We start from the raw sequence: 13922 nt of genomic DNA on the forward strand, positions 1-13922 counted from the left end.
GGCGGGGCGGTGCCGCGCATGCGCAGGCGGCGCGCTGCCTGCCGGGAGCTGTAGTCCGGGAGGGGCCTCAAACCCGCCAGGCCGAGCAACCCGCGGGGGGCGCGTCTGGTTCCGATCGCTTCGTCATCGGGATGACGCAGCTTGGGAGACGCAGGGCGAGTAAAACTCACACGGGCAGCAGGCTGCGCGGTTCAGACTTTTATTGCAAGGCATTTCAGTGACCAGACTTGCGAGCTTTCGCGACAACCCGGCTCCTGCAGAAGCTGCTGCGGGCGAGCGAGCCCGGGTGCAACGTTCCTTAGCGAATACGTAGCTGGGATTGTAGTTGCACGCGGAAAAGATCATCACTGTCACCAGGAGGATCCCAGCCTTCAGGTTGCTGTTTGGTTTGGGTTGTTTGTTTGGTTTTTTTCCCCAATTTTGTCTTGTCCCGTATTTGTTTGGGGTTTTTTGTTCATTTTCTTTGCCATCCGTTTTCCACAGTCTCTTCCCCTTTCTTTTTTCACCATCATCCTTATGAAAACTTTCCTTTTTCAGCATTTACCCTCTCCTAGTCTCAGTCCTCACAACTGAGAGCATCAGGATGGTCAAACTTTTTGCACACAGAAGGCGTGTAGAGAGAAAAGGAGTCCTTTTGTTCATAAAGCACCCTTGCCAAAGGGAAGCTCTGAGCTTCTGAACTCCGTAGGTACAGGGCCTAACAAAAAGAGCTCGAGAGAATCTGAGACAAAGTCTCTTACCCATTCCAGCAGCAAAGAGGTAGATGCAGAAGTGCTTCTCATGTAGACTTGAAGGGGGAAATTTTGTGGGCAAATCCCCAGCAACTCCTTTTGTTGGCAGACCTTTATGCAAAGCACTGGAATATTCTCATGGCTGCTGCCAGCAGGAGAACAAATCATCAACAAAGATTAGATCAATTGGATACACTGTTTAGGCTATACCTGGCTTACAGAATGGGACCTTGACACCCATGCTAATTAATTAACATTGCCTGCATTCCTTAGGTGGAAAAAAAAAAATAAAATCAGAATTTTTATGACGCTAAATGACATAGTACTGATTAAAAAAATATCCCCAAAATCCCTAAGCTAGGCAGGATCATATTTAAAAAGGAGAAATATAAGTTAAACATGGCAAAAGTACATTGTATCAAAAATACTTGTATGCTTCTCTTTATTCAGCTCTTTGCCCTGCAGTGTAAGGGCCATTTGTGCGTGAAAAGTCTTGTTGATCTTCTTCATCCAAATCCAAAAAGTCTGGGATATCATCTGACTCTGAAGACAGGTCTGTAATACTGAAATCTGGAACCTGTGTAGGAATGAAATTTCAATCAATGTAAAAGTAAATAATTTGTGCAGTACACCTCACTCACTGAAGCCAGGAGACAAAGATGCTCAGCATGTCTAGAAATAAAACCCAAAATATTGAATACAGGGTGAAATATGCTCAGTTGCATACAAAACACATAGCATTCAGACAGACCAAGTATTATGAAGGATCTAGACCAATTGTTTAGAAGATTTTTATAGTAGGCATGGAACAGAGCTGAAAAATTAAGAAAGGATGTTATTAAACGTATTTTGCCTTTTTTCTTTCCTTGGCAACAATGGGCTATACAAAGGAACCTGCCCTGTGGAGCCTGATAGGGATTGCTCTGTACTGCTGTGCCTGTCTACCACATCAAACCTTTTTCCTCAGGAAACAAGCATCTGGAACTGCAATCCCATTTTGGCATCTGTTTTAACTGCATGTATAGTATTCCGTATTGTTAAGCAGCACCAGGTTTCAGGAATGGCCAGAGACATTAGTGGATACATGGTTGTTACACACTTCTAAAAATGTTGGCTAAGACACTTAGGAGCTTAAGTCCCAACCCTTAAGTCCCCTTAGTAGGACTTAGATTACTTTGGTATTTCTGAAAAATGGGATATAATTAACAAAATTGCTCATAACCAAAAGTTTTTTGCCTCAAGTGAAAACTACTTACATCTATAATTTGATTCATGGTTAGCTTTAATGTGGCTGATGACACATACGGAACTAGGCGCAGCTGCAGCATCTAACAATTGCTTCATGCTGGTAGGACTTTGGTTCTCCATGTACAAAGAAGCAGGAACTTGAAGAGGCTTCTTGGCATTTGTGTAACCCAGACTCAGTGCTGACTGGAGAAGCAGTTTTAATCCATTCCCTAACTGCAAAACACCTTGCTTAGAACTCATTTTTATGAACAATAGTGCATAGACATATCAATGCTTTGCCTGCTATGAATGAATGTCCAAAGAATGGAGAACACGTCAAAGGATAAAGGGATTACTCTGCTTCAGCTACTAGGTTGTAGATAGCACTGCAGGACTGAACAAGAATCACTCCGTTCCTTAGAGAGTGGGTATTAATATATATAATATTAATTAAAAAATTAAAACTGAGCTTCAGAAGAATGTAAGCAGCATGTCACTTATCAGGCAGTAGTGTGAATACAATGAGATATATAGACCACTTTGAGAATTTAAGCTTGATTAAAATGAGATAAGTAATTGTTGTCTCCTAAAAAAAATGAAAAGGCACTAGAGATAGAGGAAATAATCCTTCTCCCAGCAAGAATTCTCTTGCTTTTATCTTTCTGCTTATAGCAGTTTCCCTAAAACTCTAATCAGTGCACTTGGACAACTCAACAAGTTTTCCCATTATCAACATACAAACCTGTATTCTATACAGCAGTAAACTGGGACTGGTTAACAAGACTAAGGCAAAGTAGTGAATTTGCAAATTTATTTTAAAATGTTCCCAACCAGACAGTTAAAAAAAGTTGTTCTATTCTGTAATTACACTGAACTGGGAACATGACCATGTTCAGTAACTGTGTCTGGTCAGAGATAATTTTCACTACATCCTAGGTTTAGGACACTTTTATTACTTATATCCATGCTACTCCTACTTTAAACAGGCTCATTGCTCAAACCTAAGTTTATGCTTTTTCATCTCTTTCATGTATACATTTTAAGCACCTGACTCCTTTAACATACTAATAAGAGGTTCACAGCCATAAAAGAAATTCAAATGGGACTATAGCTGTCAGCATGAGGGTAAAATAGAATCACAGAATCATAGAATCATTAACGTTGGAAAAGACCTTCACGAACATTGAGTCCAATGTAATCCAACTACCACAACACTAAGTTATATCCTAAAGCACCATATCTAAACAATTCTTGAACACCTTCAGGGATGACGACTCCACCATCTCCCTGGGCAGCCCATTCCAATACCTCACCACTCTTCCAGTAAATAAATTTTTCCTAACATGCAACCTAAACCTCCCCTGACACAACTTAAACCCATTTCCTCTCATTCTCTTGTGACTTACTTGGGAGAAAAGACCAACACTGGCCTCTCTACAACCTCCTTTTGTAGTTGTAAAGAGCAGTGAGATCTCCCCTGAGCCTTCTCCAGACTAAACAACCCCATTTGCCTCAGCTACTTCTCATACAACATGTCCTCCAAATCCCTCACCAGCCTCATTGCTCTTCTCTGGACATGCTCCAGGAACTCAATTTCTTTTTTATACTGTGGTGCCCAGAACTGAACACAGTACTCAAGCCATGGTCTCACCAGAGCCAAGTACAGGGGCATGATCACTACCCTACTCCTGCTGGACACACTGTTTCTGGTACAGGCCAGGATGTCATTGGCCTTCTTGGCCACCTGGGCACACTGCTGGCTCAGATTCAGCCACCTGTCAGCCAGCACCCCCTGGTCTTTCTCCACCAGGCTGCTTTCCAGCCACTATTCCCCAAGCCTGTAGCATTGCTTGGGATTATTGTGACCAAAGTGCAGGACCCAGCCCTTTGTCTTGTTAAACCTCATCCTGTTGACCTCAGCCCATCAATCTAACCTGCCCAGATCTCTCTTCAGTGCCTTCCTACCCTCAAGCAGATCAACACTCCTGCTCAATTTAGTGTCATCTGCAAACTTGCTGAGGGTACACTTGATCCCCTTATCCAAAACATTGATAAAAATAACATACTGAATTTTATTTATGTTTACAAATATGTAAAGGTGAGCAGGTATGTAAGGGTGAGTGTCAGGAGGATGGAGCCAGGCTTTTTTCAGTGATGTCCAGTGATAGGTCAAGGGGCAATAGTTGCACACTGGAGCATAGGAAGTTCCATGTAAACATCAAAAAACTTCTTTACTGTGAGAGTGAGAAAACACTGGGACAGGCTGCCCAGAGAGATTGTGGAGTCTCCTTTTAATGTCTTCACTGGAGATGTTCAAAACCTGCCTGGACAAGTTCCTGTGTGATGTGCTCTAGGTGACGCTGCCTGGCAGGGGGGTTGGACCAGATGATCTTTTGAGGTCACTTAAAACCCCTAAGATTCTGTGATTCTGTATTAGAATAGCATATTCTGACTTCTGCACACTGGCCTAACTAAATGCAAAGGCCTTGGCATGGCAGACTTGCTTAGGTCCAAGACCTTTAGTTGCATATTACTTTTCACAGTTGACAGGAAGTCAAAACAAAGCAGAAAGTCAATTCTTAGAAAGAGAATAAGGCTAGATACGATACTTCCTTGTGCCCTTCCTCTGCAAGATGCTGGTAGATATTTTATACAGAATAGTGCAAAGCTTGCAAAATCCTTGTAGTGAATAGTGCAAAACATTACTTCAGTGTTTTGCTATCTTCATACACAAATGTTAAGGTCAACATGACCTTAAATTTATTTTGTTGTTGCTTAATATATTTTCAGAACTGAGCCACTAACAATTTGAAATACAGTTGCTATTTTGTGTGCTTTGAGAACAACCACTTAGTCATCAGAGACTGTATTGTGAGAAATAAATGTCTCCATTTTAGTCTGAAAAGAAGTATTTAACAAAATACTGCAGTGTCTCCCACAAATTATTGTATGTAAAACATTCTAACCATGCAAATAAGCAACAGATCATGCTTAAAACGTAAGTTAGGTTGTGTTTTGTCTTTAATTAGATGGCTTACATCAGGTTTTGGGTGCTTTTTCAGTGGGCTTTGTGTGCTATGGTATTTTTGAAAAATAAATAATGTTATTTCTGAATCCTTACACCTATTTTACTAGCTATACAGTATTACTGTAAGTTGCATCTTAGAAAGTGTTATTACAAAAAATTAATTTCAAGGTATGGGAGAGACTTCAAAAGCTTTACACCTTTCTCTAGCTTGAGATTAACTAGCTATGCTTGCAGCTTCAGTCCTCATATAAATCTTGTAACTTGGATTTGACCAATGTGTAGGCTGCTACAAATATAATGTTTCCTAAACTTTTATATCACATGGAACTATGCATAAATGCTTAGAATTATAACTTCTGTAGCAAAGGATTATTAGCAATGATAAAATAACAGTTCTCTGTTAAACAAGCCTGGAAAGGGGAAGTTTCACTAGCATGAATGATTTTTAATGGATTTCTTACAGAGAGAGTTTTCTGAATTCTAAATAAACCCTAATTAGCCTTAACAGTGGGAATTGCTTCATTAGTATTCCAACCTTTATCCTTGTTCCTGTGCAACTAGCAGCCTTTGACACTGTGTTCCATTTCATCTAGTTTCTCTGCATTGCTGCAAGTAGGATCAACTGTTTCCTAGAATTTTCAATGTATGTGGTCTGATCTTTTTTAAGGGTTCCAAAGAGACTTCACAGCTTTCTAGCACAAGCTATATCCTCACAAGTGCTTTTGGACTAAAAGCAAGCAAGTTTCTGTGCAGTGTAGTTAAGCTGTGTGATATATGCAAATACCAAGTTTTGTCTTTAGGCTTGTAATTCAAATGGAGTCTAGGGATATACTGTACAAATTACCAGCAAGAAGATGGCCATGCAAGCTACAGTTGCAATTCAGTGTAAATATTCACTGCTGTCCTTATCAGGACATTCTAGTAATTTCAATCCAGAGACTGGATTATATTAATTTATATTAATATGAATTTATGGAGTTGCTGTTATTTAGACCTCTTTTCCTCCCAGGAAGTGTTCCCAATTCTGAAACTTATCAGGGGGCAGCAAGATCCAACAAAAGAACCACATACCACAATAGCACTTTTGGTGTAACAAGGTATTAGCCTAGCCATTAGGTAAGGGGAATTCATGCTTAAATGCTATGTGTGGCCACCAGTTGCAGGTCAGCTGTCAGAAGTCAAAGTAACTTTTACTCATAAGCCACCCAACAGTGCAGGGTGAGAGTGAAGTTACTTGAAGTTTTATGCTTGTAACATTTTTCCTTGCTTTCTACTTTACCTGTTCACTGACATTTAGTAAAGCTGATCAGCCATCTAAGATTATAAAGCAGTAGTGCAACTTCAGGCAGAAAAGAGAGATGTATTGATTTCACATTAATACTAGATGGTGCTGTTTATTTCTCTGACCCCAAGACAATGAACAGTTTGAATATCTTATCTGACAGATCACCTCAGAATGAAGGTCTCCAAATTCCAGAATTAACACATTAAAATGGCAGTTCTCTTCTTTTAACTGCCAGCTGCTCCCAAGCTCATTTGTTCTATTCTGTTCCTGAGTTCTATTCTTTACAAGAGTGGGTGAGCTCTACAAACTTTATTACAAATTGAGATTAAAAAGGATACCATCTGGTTGGACTCATTCAATACTTAAAGTAAACAGAAGTAGTTGCCAAAAGAATTCCAGAAGTCTTAACTTGGACCCTAGCTGGAAGCAGACATCTCACCTTCTCTCATCAATTTCTTGTTAAGCAGGCCCCTTACAAAAAGTAGTTAAAGCTGGGAGTTAAAGATCCTTTTTGTGCAAGCCTTTATGTGCAAACAACGTGTTGTTACAATTTTGTTTAATACTGTGCTTATAGCAGTCTTCCTAACACTTCTAGACCAACTCTGACTTAAGAGCTAAGCAAGCCCTCTCACATTAGAAGACTAGACTACATTCAGTTTCCTTTAGTGCCCATGTTGTACTCCAGCATTGTTCCATGGAGCAACATGTCACTAGGCAACAAACTTCTCTTGAACTCCGTATTTGCTTCAAACTATTTTGTGACCTCTTGGAAAACAGCAGGAAGCATTGCTATAATAAATTGCTGTGCAACTCAAAGTTGCACCAAGCATACATTAAAAACACAGATAACTCACCTGGACAGCCCTAAACCAAGAAAGATTATTTCTTAGTGACTGTGTCATCCAGAGAAGGGATTTACAGGATTTGTTGCAAAACAATTTCACTCAAGCTGCTAAGTGTTAATTTATAGTAGTCACTCAGGTTCAAAAGAAGGTAAATAAACAGGTCAAAACTGGTATTTGCAGCTGAAGAGTATATACTGTTCATAAGCACCCAGCAGCCAAAGCCAGTAGCTGGCAGTCTCAGAACACCTTCTGTGAAGGCAGAACAGATTTTTTTGTCCATACACTTCTCAATATTAGCTCCCAGCTTAGGTTGTCATTAAAGGTAGGCAACAGCAAGCACCAAAAAAGCAGCAGTAAAGCTAAGACTGAATGGAAAAATGCAGAGGAACTCACAGGGAGGAAGGAATGCAGGAGCAGTATCTTACCTATCTATACATACACACATACACAAATACGATGCATGTCTACTTCATTTGCATTTCAAGCTTGCTTTCTGCTAGACCCAGTTTGAAGGAGTCACAGAACAGCAAGTTACATTTGTTTCAAACACCACTGAAATGGACACAGACTTTGTCTACTGAAGCATTTATTACTAACATACAAAATGCATTACAAAACAATGGCTACAAAAAACCCAGCAATGCACACAACAGCGGGCACCTGGGTACAAACAGCATGAATTTTGTCTTTAGACTGCATAGTAAAAAAGTATTGATAATTTGGTTGGTCACTGGAACAAGATCCCCAGGGAAGTGGTTGCAACACCAAGCCTGTCAGAGTTCCAGGACTGCCTGAATGACATTCATAGTCATATAGCTTAGTTTTAGGTAATCCTGCAAGGAGCAGGGAATTGGACTTTGTGATTCTTATGGGTCCCTTCCAACTTGAGGTACTTCATGACTCTGTTATCAGGTTAATGTGTTATACAATAATTAAATTTATATAGTTAACATTAACACTGTCATAGCATTTAAGTAACTCCAGCTGACTCATTCAGAAACCCCACTTTAAGCTTTGGAATACTGCATGCACAGAATTTGTCACAAGCTGTGTTGCAGTACAATTTGAGAAAGTCAGATGCATAATAATCAAATGGAATTTAAGCATACCTAGATGTAGACTGCAAGGCTTTTCAATGTGCTTTATTGTAAAGCTTTTATATAGCTCTGGTACAGGCTAAGCAACAAATCAAATGTTTTTAACTATGGTAGATTCCATTTAGACCATTAATACAATTAATAAGCATGGTGGGGTTTCTTAACTTGGTAGACAAACAAGGCATCTTGACAACTATAAGCTGTCGATATCTAGTCATTTAAGACAGTTTTGAGAGTGGCTTAACTACACAGGACACCACAGCCCATGTGTGAGTGTCCTCACTCTGTATCATTCCCCCACTCCTATGTTTATTAATTTTTCTCCAAGGCTTTTTTGACAGCTACACTTGCTAAGGCCACTTGTTTGGTCAGTCAGCAGAGTACATGCATACTATGCAGTTTATTCAGGAGCATTTTCAGGCTGTTTGTCTTTCGGGCTGGAATTTTTCTCCCCTTCACCTTTGCTCTCAGCATGCTGAATGCCAGGCACTTGCAGGTAAAAGGGACCTACCAGCCAGTTGAGTGGTGTGTTGTTAACAAGATAATCCATCACATCATCCAGAGACTCCTTCATTTTCTTCAGCTGTCCTTTGCTAGTGGTAAGAAAGCTGTCAGATAATTCTTGGAAGGAGGATACTGACCGAAAGCTCTGGTATGCATCACCTGCCATTGACCCAACACTGTAAACCTGATCCTGCACATTCTGTGGCAGCCCCTGTAGGCTTGACACCAGTGTGAGGCAGGTGGTCTGAAGCTGCTGAGTGAGGCTCCGTGCAATAGCTAGAGTTCTTGACTCAATGTGCTAGAAATAAAAGAACGTAACAGCATTTTAGTATATGTTTTATGACTAGCAGCTTTATGTTGCTCAAGATACATAAAGAAGAAAAGGTAAGTAAAATAAAGGGGTATATAAGTAAAATAAAGCCACAGTAGATAATGAAACCAGTCTTAAGTCTGAGGAGTCAGAGACTTGAAAGTACTTGATATTGTTTTCAATGCTCAAGTATTTTGTGGAAGAGAAACATCAGTAGCTTTTACCCAGTGACAGGTAAGCAAGCTCTTGTTTCTACTCCGGTATAGCAAGTCACAGCAGGTAAGTATATTCTAATCAATGAGTGACTGTTTAAGGCTACATGTAAGACTCAATGAGCCTGTGCCTAGGACTGCTGTATGCTGAGAAATTAATTCTGGTCTGGCCATATCAGCTAAGTGAGTCCTAGCTTATCTGATTCACATGTTAAGCAGGATGAGCATTCTCTGGAAAGGAGAATGATCCCCGAAGTGTTTTCAGGAAGTAGGCTCAAACGAGTTTGGATGTCCCCTACTTTTCAGAGTTGTCACTTGTCAGCTGCCTTGAGCTTCAGCATTCAGATTCCCCACTTTCACATAAGCTCCTGAGTTGTTAAGATGTTGCACATTTTAGGGACTGTTAGTTTGCCATTGCCTTGACATTACACAATCTCTTTCCAGTTTACATTTACATCTATTTACCTCAGCGCTACGCAGTTCATCACCATCATTTTGGCCTGTATTTTTCTTCCATTCTACCCAGGATTGATAAAGCTTTTCCTGAGCACCAAGAAGTTTCTGATTGGCACTATTCATGTTCTTTCTGGCATACTCGATCTGAAATACAGCCGAATAAGGAAGTAAAGCACAGAGTCCAAACAGTTTGATTAGGGCTAACCTACCTTACCTGCTTTGTAACTTTTTAAATATACATTTAGAAGTTCAGTATATAAGACTTTGTGGTATATAAAAGTGTCTTCCTTCTCTTAGACAAAACTGGAAGTAGTTTTTAAATGCTCTGTAGTTTATCCCTCTGCCTCAAATGCTTCCTCCACAAGCATCCTACACAAGCATTTGGAAGTTTATAGAAGGCAATGACTCTTTATGCACAGTTTGTCCTGCACATAAAGGTACAAACAGGATATGATTACTAAAGTACCCAGGAATTAGAGATAGCCACAGCAAGAAGAGCAAGCCCATAACAAACCCAACATTTTATTAACAAAAAGGACTTAAAGGACTAAAGTGTTTCTATATTGCAAGAGGTTTTCTTAATGAATGAGGTTTGTGTCAAACCCCACACTCAAAGAGCAGTAATTTTAAATGTCACTTCTGTTTCTGCAGAGCTTAAAATTACAAGCAATTGCTGCTTAGTTTACAGCTCAGCTTGATTTAGAACCTCTCCTGAACAGTGGGGAAAACTCTTAATGAGAAATGCATTATATTTAGTAAATGCATTTAACCTGAGAGAACAATTCCAGTATTTTTATGCCCCTTTTGGTTCTTTTCTGCACTCTGAAACTAGGCCAAGACTTGCCTTTTAAACAAGTGAAAGCTGAAACTTACCAGATTAACAGTGTGGTGCAGCTGAGAGATTGTCTCCTGACTTTTCTGTTTAGCATCTCTGACTTTGTTTAAGGCTTGTTGGTAGGCACGTGTGCGAACCTTTGAAGACAGGGATCCTAGTCTAACATAGTAGCTTGGCTTTTGAACTCCAACTTCAAAGCCTTCAACTCTTGCAGCTTCTTTCTCTATGTATGTAGAAAAAAAAGGAAATTAACTACTGGAACAAAACATAAGAGGTCTGAGGCAATTTTATTTGCTTTAACAGCTGAATACTGGACTTGTTTAGTAGTCTCTTAGCACCAGGGTAGGTTTCCACCAGGTAGTGGAAATCCTAACTTTCACTCTACTTCCCTGTGAAGATGCTATTAAAACCAGCAAGGCAAAAGGCAATTTAAGAAGCACATGCCCCCTCCCGTCTATAAGTAAGGAATAAATAGATCACTGCTTGCTTTTCTCCAACACAAGCATTCCAACAAAATCAAACTTTGAGTTAAGTCTTACCTAGTTCTGCTTCTGTAAGTGGGAGATAATGGTCTACAAGGGTCTCTGATTTAGTGAGAGCACTGTCCACTCCGCTGCTCACCATCTGCACCACACGACTTCCCAGGACAGTGTTAATACTGCCATTAACAACTGACTTGGTCATATTTACACTGTCTTGCATTGCTTCTTTAGTCTTGCCCACAACTCCAGTGATTGTGTGAGCAAGAGTTTCCTTGGCACCAGACACAGTTGTTGTCACAGCTTCTCTGGCTCCAACAACTACATCCTTGGCATTGGCGACAACCTGTCAAAGGAAACAGGTTGATTCACTAGAAATATTTTCTAATGAGATCTACATAATCCAGGAAATAAAAGTTTATGCTAAAGCTTGTAGAAATATTGGTTATACAGAAGAAATCCTGCCCTGAAAATGTATGTACAAGACAAAACAAAATCTGACTCTTACCCAACCATCAGCTAAAAACATTTAAATGAATATAATTCACACACTACTTGCTTCACACCAAGCAGGAGAGACAGACTTGAATTTTCAGAAAATATGCCCACCTATGAACAGCAGCTATAGACAGACTTGACAAACAGTGGGCCAGGAAAAAAAGCAGAGGCTTAATGGCCTAACAAAGGCAACAAACAATTCTAAAGAAATAGCTTTTACTTCTACATTGCTTCTAAGCTGTGCCTCAACTACAGCTAATTGAAATCCATCTCCCTGTATTTTTAGTGATAACAGAAAAGAGGAGGGCATATAGTACTTCTGCTTAGCATATGCACTGGTAAAGAACTTACCTTATCAGTAGGTTGATTCAGTATAGGCAGTCTCTCTTCGATTTTGTCTAGACCTATACATGCATAGTTGTTGGCAACTACAACTAGAAAATAAATTACAATAGTTAGTGTAAATTTTTTCCTTAGTATAAACAACAGCAATTTCGAGAATTCTTCTCAAAACAGAACTCTTGCAACAATGCTCTTCAAGTATTTTCCTCTCCTTTTCAGTGAGATTTGAAGCAGTAAAGCCAAAGAGCAAGGCAGGTTTACAGTGGCAGAAAAAAGCTCACTTGCAGGCAAAGGAAATTGATCTTTACAAGAAACTCTTGGAAGCAGCTGAAGAACCTGGCCTTCTGCCATTCTGGGAAACCAGGCTTCTGGTTACAACAGCCTTGTGACACTGTTGCCAAATTTAACCACAAGTTGCTCTCTGTGAGAGAAAGTACAAAGTTGCGTTTGAAATCACGTCAATGATGAGAAAGGTGTTGCACAACTCATATGTAACCATGTCCCTTCTCAAGATTAAATCAGTAAATTTAGTATTACAAAAACTTGAATCTGCTTCAGCTATAGATTTTTTTTGTTTTGTTAAATGATACCCCACTGTCATTAATTACTCAACAAGCCAAGCAACAGGTTCAGTCAGCTATCTAAAACCACACTCCAGACCAGCACCACCATGCTAAATTGTAATTAAATCTGGTTATATAAAACACTCAGCTTATCAACAGCTCCATCTTTGCCTTACTTTGTGGTTCCAGTTTCTGGATGATAGGCATAGCACTTGTCATGGCTACCGAAGTAATTGTCTTCACTCCTTTCTCTGCTATCTCACATACTGACTTCAGGTAAGGATGGTTATCCTTTGTGGTGATGTAAGCTGTGGACACCATATCATAGGTGGAGCTCACCAAGGGAAGGTTGGCAACTCTTGATACAATGTTCTGTTTAAAACAGAAAGGTTAGTTGTCTCCTATTTTGCTGAACCAGACAAACTACGGGGCTAAGACAGACGTACATACCTGCTGTGGATCAATTGCTGCCAATGCCATTTTTTTCAGGTCTTAAACAGCCTGTGAAAGAAGCATATCTGAGTTATGACATCCTCATACCCACTTCATCTAAACACCAGACTTTGAAACTAACAATCCTTTTATAATCAACCTCATTGAACTGGGAGATTAGGATGTTCACATTCTTGCATATAGGAATTACATTTTCTTGTAACAATCTAGAGCTTCAAAATTTTGTTTCCTAATTATTTTGTTCCATTTAGGCAATACAAAGAGGACACATGCAAAAGTCAGGCTTTGAGGTACAGCAATTCCACTGTAGAATTACCAGTTACCTGCTGGTGGATTAATTTATTTTTCTAGACAGAGTATACAACACTTGGCCTTATTTGTTGAGCCAGGACAAAAACACCAGCCAATAAGGGACTCAAACTTTAGTGTAGGATGTCTAAGTCAGAAGAAGAATTCACCACCAATATTTTAATTCAGATTAGATTTTTCTGTTAGCATAAGGGGGTCAAGTTTGACATTAGGGTCATAATTGCTGTCCAAATCTTGAAAATACATGGAAGATTGAGGTGAAGTACACATTTCCATAACCTCAGCTCAACTCTCACAAGTCATTCCACTAAACTCAGGGAGTTCATTATCTCCAGTGGCACACATGATGTCCATGTAGGGCTCCCCCCACTCAGCTTGCTCAGAAGTCAGCATTCCTATAAGACACAGAGCAAAAGACTTTCCCACTGCAGAAAATAACTCTCCTTCACTGTAATTTAGGCTCAAATACTACGCATCCCACACTGAATCAGGCTGTAGACACCAATCTTTCAACAAGTCTATGCTACTCCGCTATCTTCCAACATGTATTCCCACGGAGAAAGTACTAACAAGCCACCTCCTGTGAGCCCTATAAAAGGAAGGGATATTGCAGTACCACATAAGGAGAACACATGTGTAATGTTATCCTATGCACACATGGAGGCTAAACTAAGTTTGCAGGAAGCACTTTTTCCTTAAATGGTTTAATATGACAAGTTCCAGATGAACCGGTATACATTAAGGCAAC

General features: G+C 39.9%; 1 protein-coding gene across 2 annotated transcripts; it reads right to left on the bottom strand.

Moving 5' to 3' along the window:
* Positions 1–745: 745 nt before the first annotated feature.
* Positions 746–12903, bottom strand: PLIN2 (perilipin 2). Of its 2 annotated transcripts, XM_010008432.1 has the most exons (8): positions 12863–12903; positions 12589–12784; positions 11859–11941; positions 11070–11355; positions 10569–10753; positions 9705–9839; positions 8725–9015; positions 746–1308 (listed from the first exon to the last, which is right to left on the bottom strand). In XM_010008432.1, the coding sequence occupies exons 1-8, from the start codon at positions 12890–12892 to the stop codon at positions 1174–1176; spliced, it is 1341 nt and encodes a 446-aa protein (XP_010006734.1). In that variant the 5' UTR covers positions 12893–12903; the 3' UTR covers positions 746–1173. The 2 variants fall into 2 exon arrangements, with proteins under 2 accessions (XP_010006734.1, XP_010006735.1); XM_010008433.1 differs by lacking the exon at positions 746–1308 and having other exon boundaries at positions 8299–9015.
* Positions 12904–13922: the final 1019 nt, after the last annotated feature.

This window comes from Chaetura pelagica, unplaced genomic scaffold, assembly GCF_000747805.2.
Source record: "Chaetura pelagica isolate M959 unplaced genomic scaffold, ChaPel_1.0 scaffold232, whole genome shotgun sequence".
Lineage (NCBI taxonomy): Eukaryota > Metazoa > Chordata > Aves > Apodiformes > Apodidae > Chaetura > Chaetura pelagica.

What these genes read in the sequence shown, in the direction of transcription:
- PLIN2 (XM_010008432.1), bottom strand. Translation starts at nt 12,892, where the DNA reads ATGGCATTGGCAGCAATTGATCCACAGCAG. An exon ending in CAGCAATTGATCCACAGCAG is followed by an intron (nt 12,785 to 12,862) that starts GTATGTACGTCT and finishes TGTTTTAAACAG; the next exon opens with AACATTGTATCAAGAGTTGC. An exon ending in ACACACCACTCAACTGGCTG is followed by an intron (nt 1,309 to 8,724) that starts GTAGGTCCCTTT and finishes ATTCCTACACAG; the next exon opens with GTTCCAGATTTCAGTATTAC.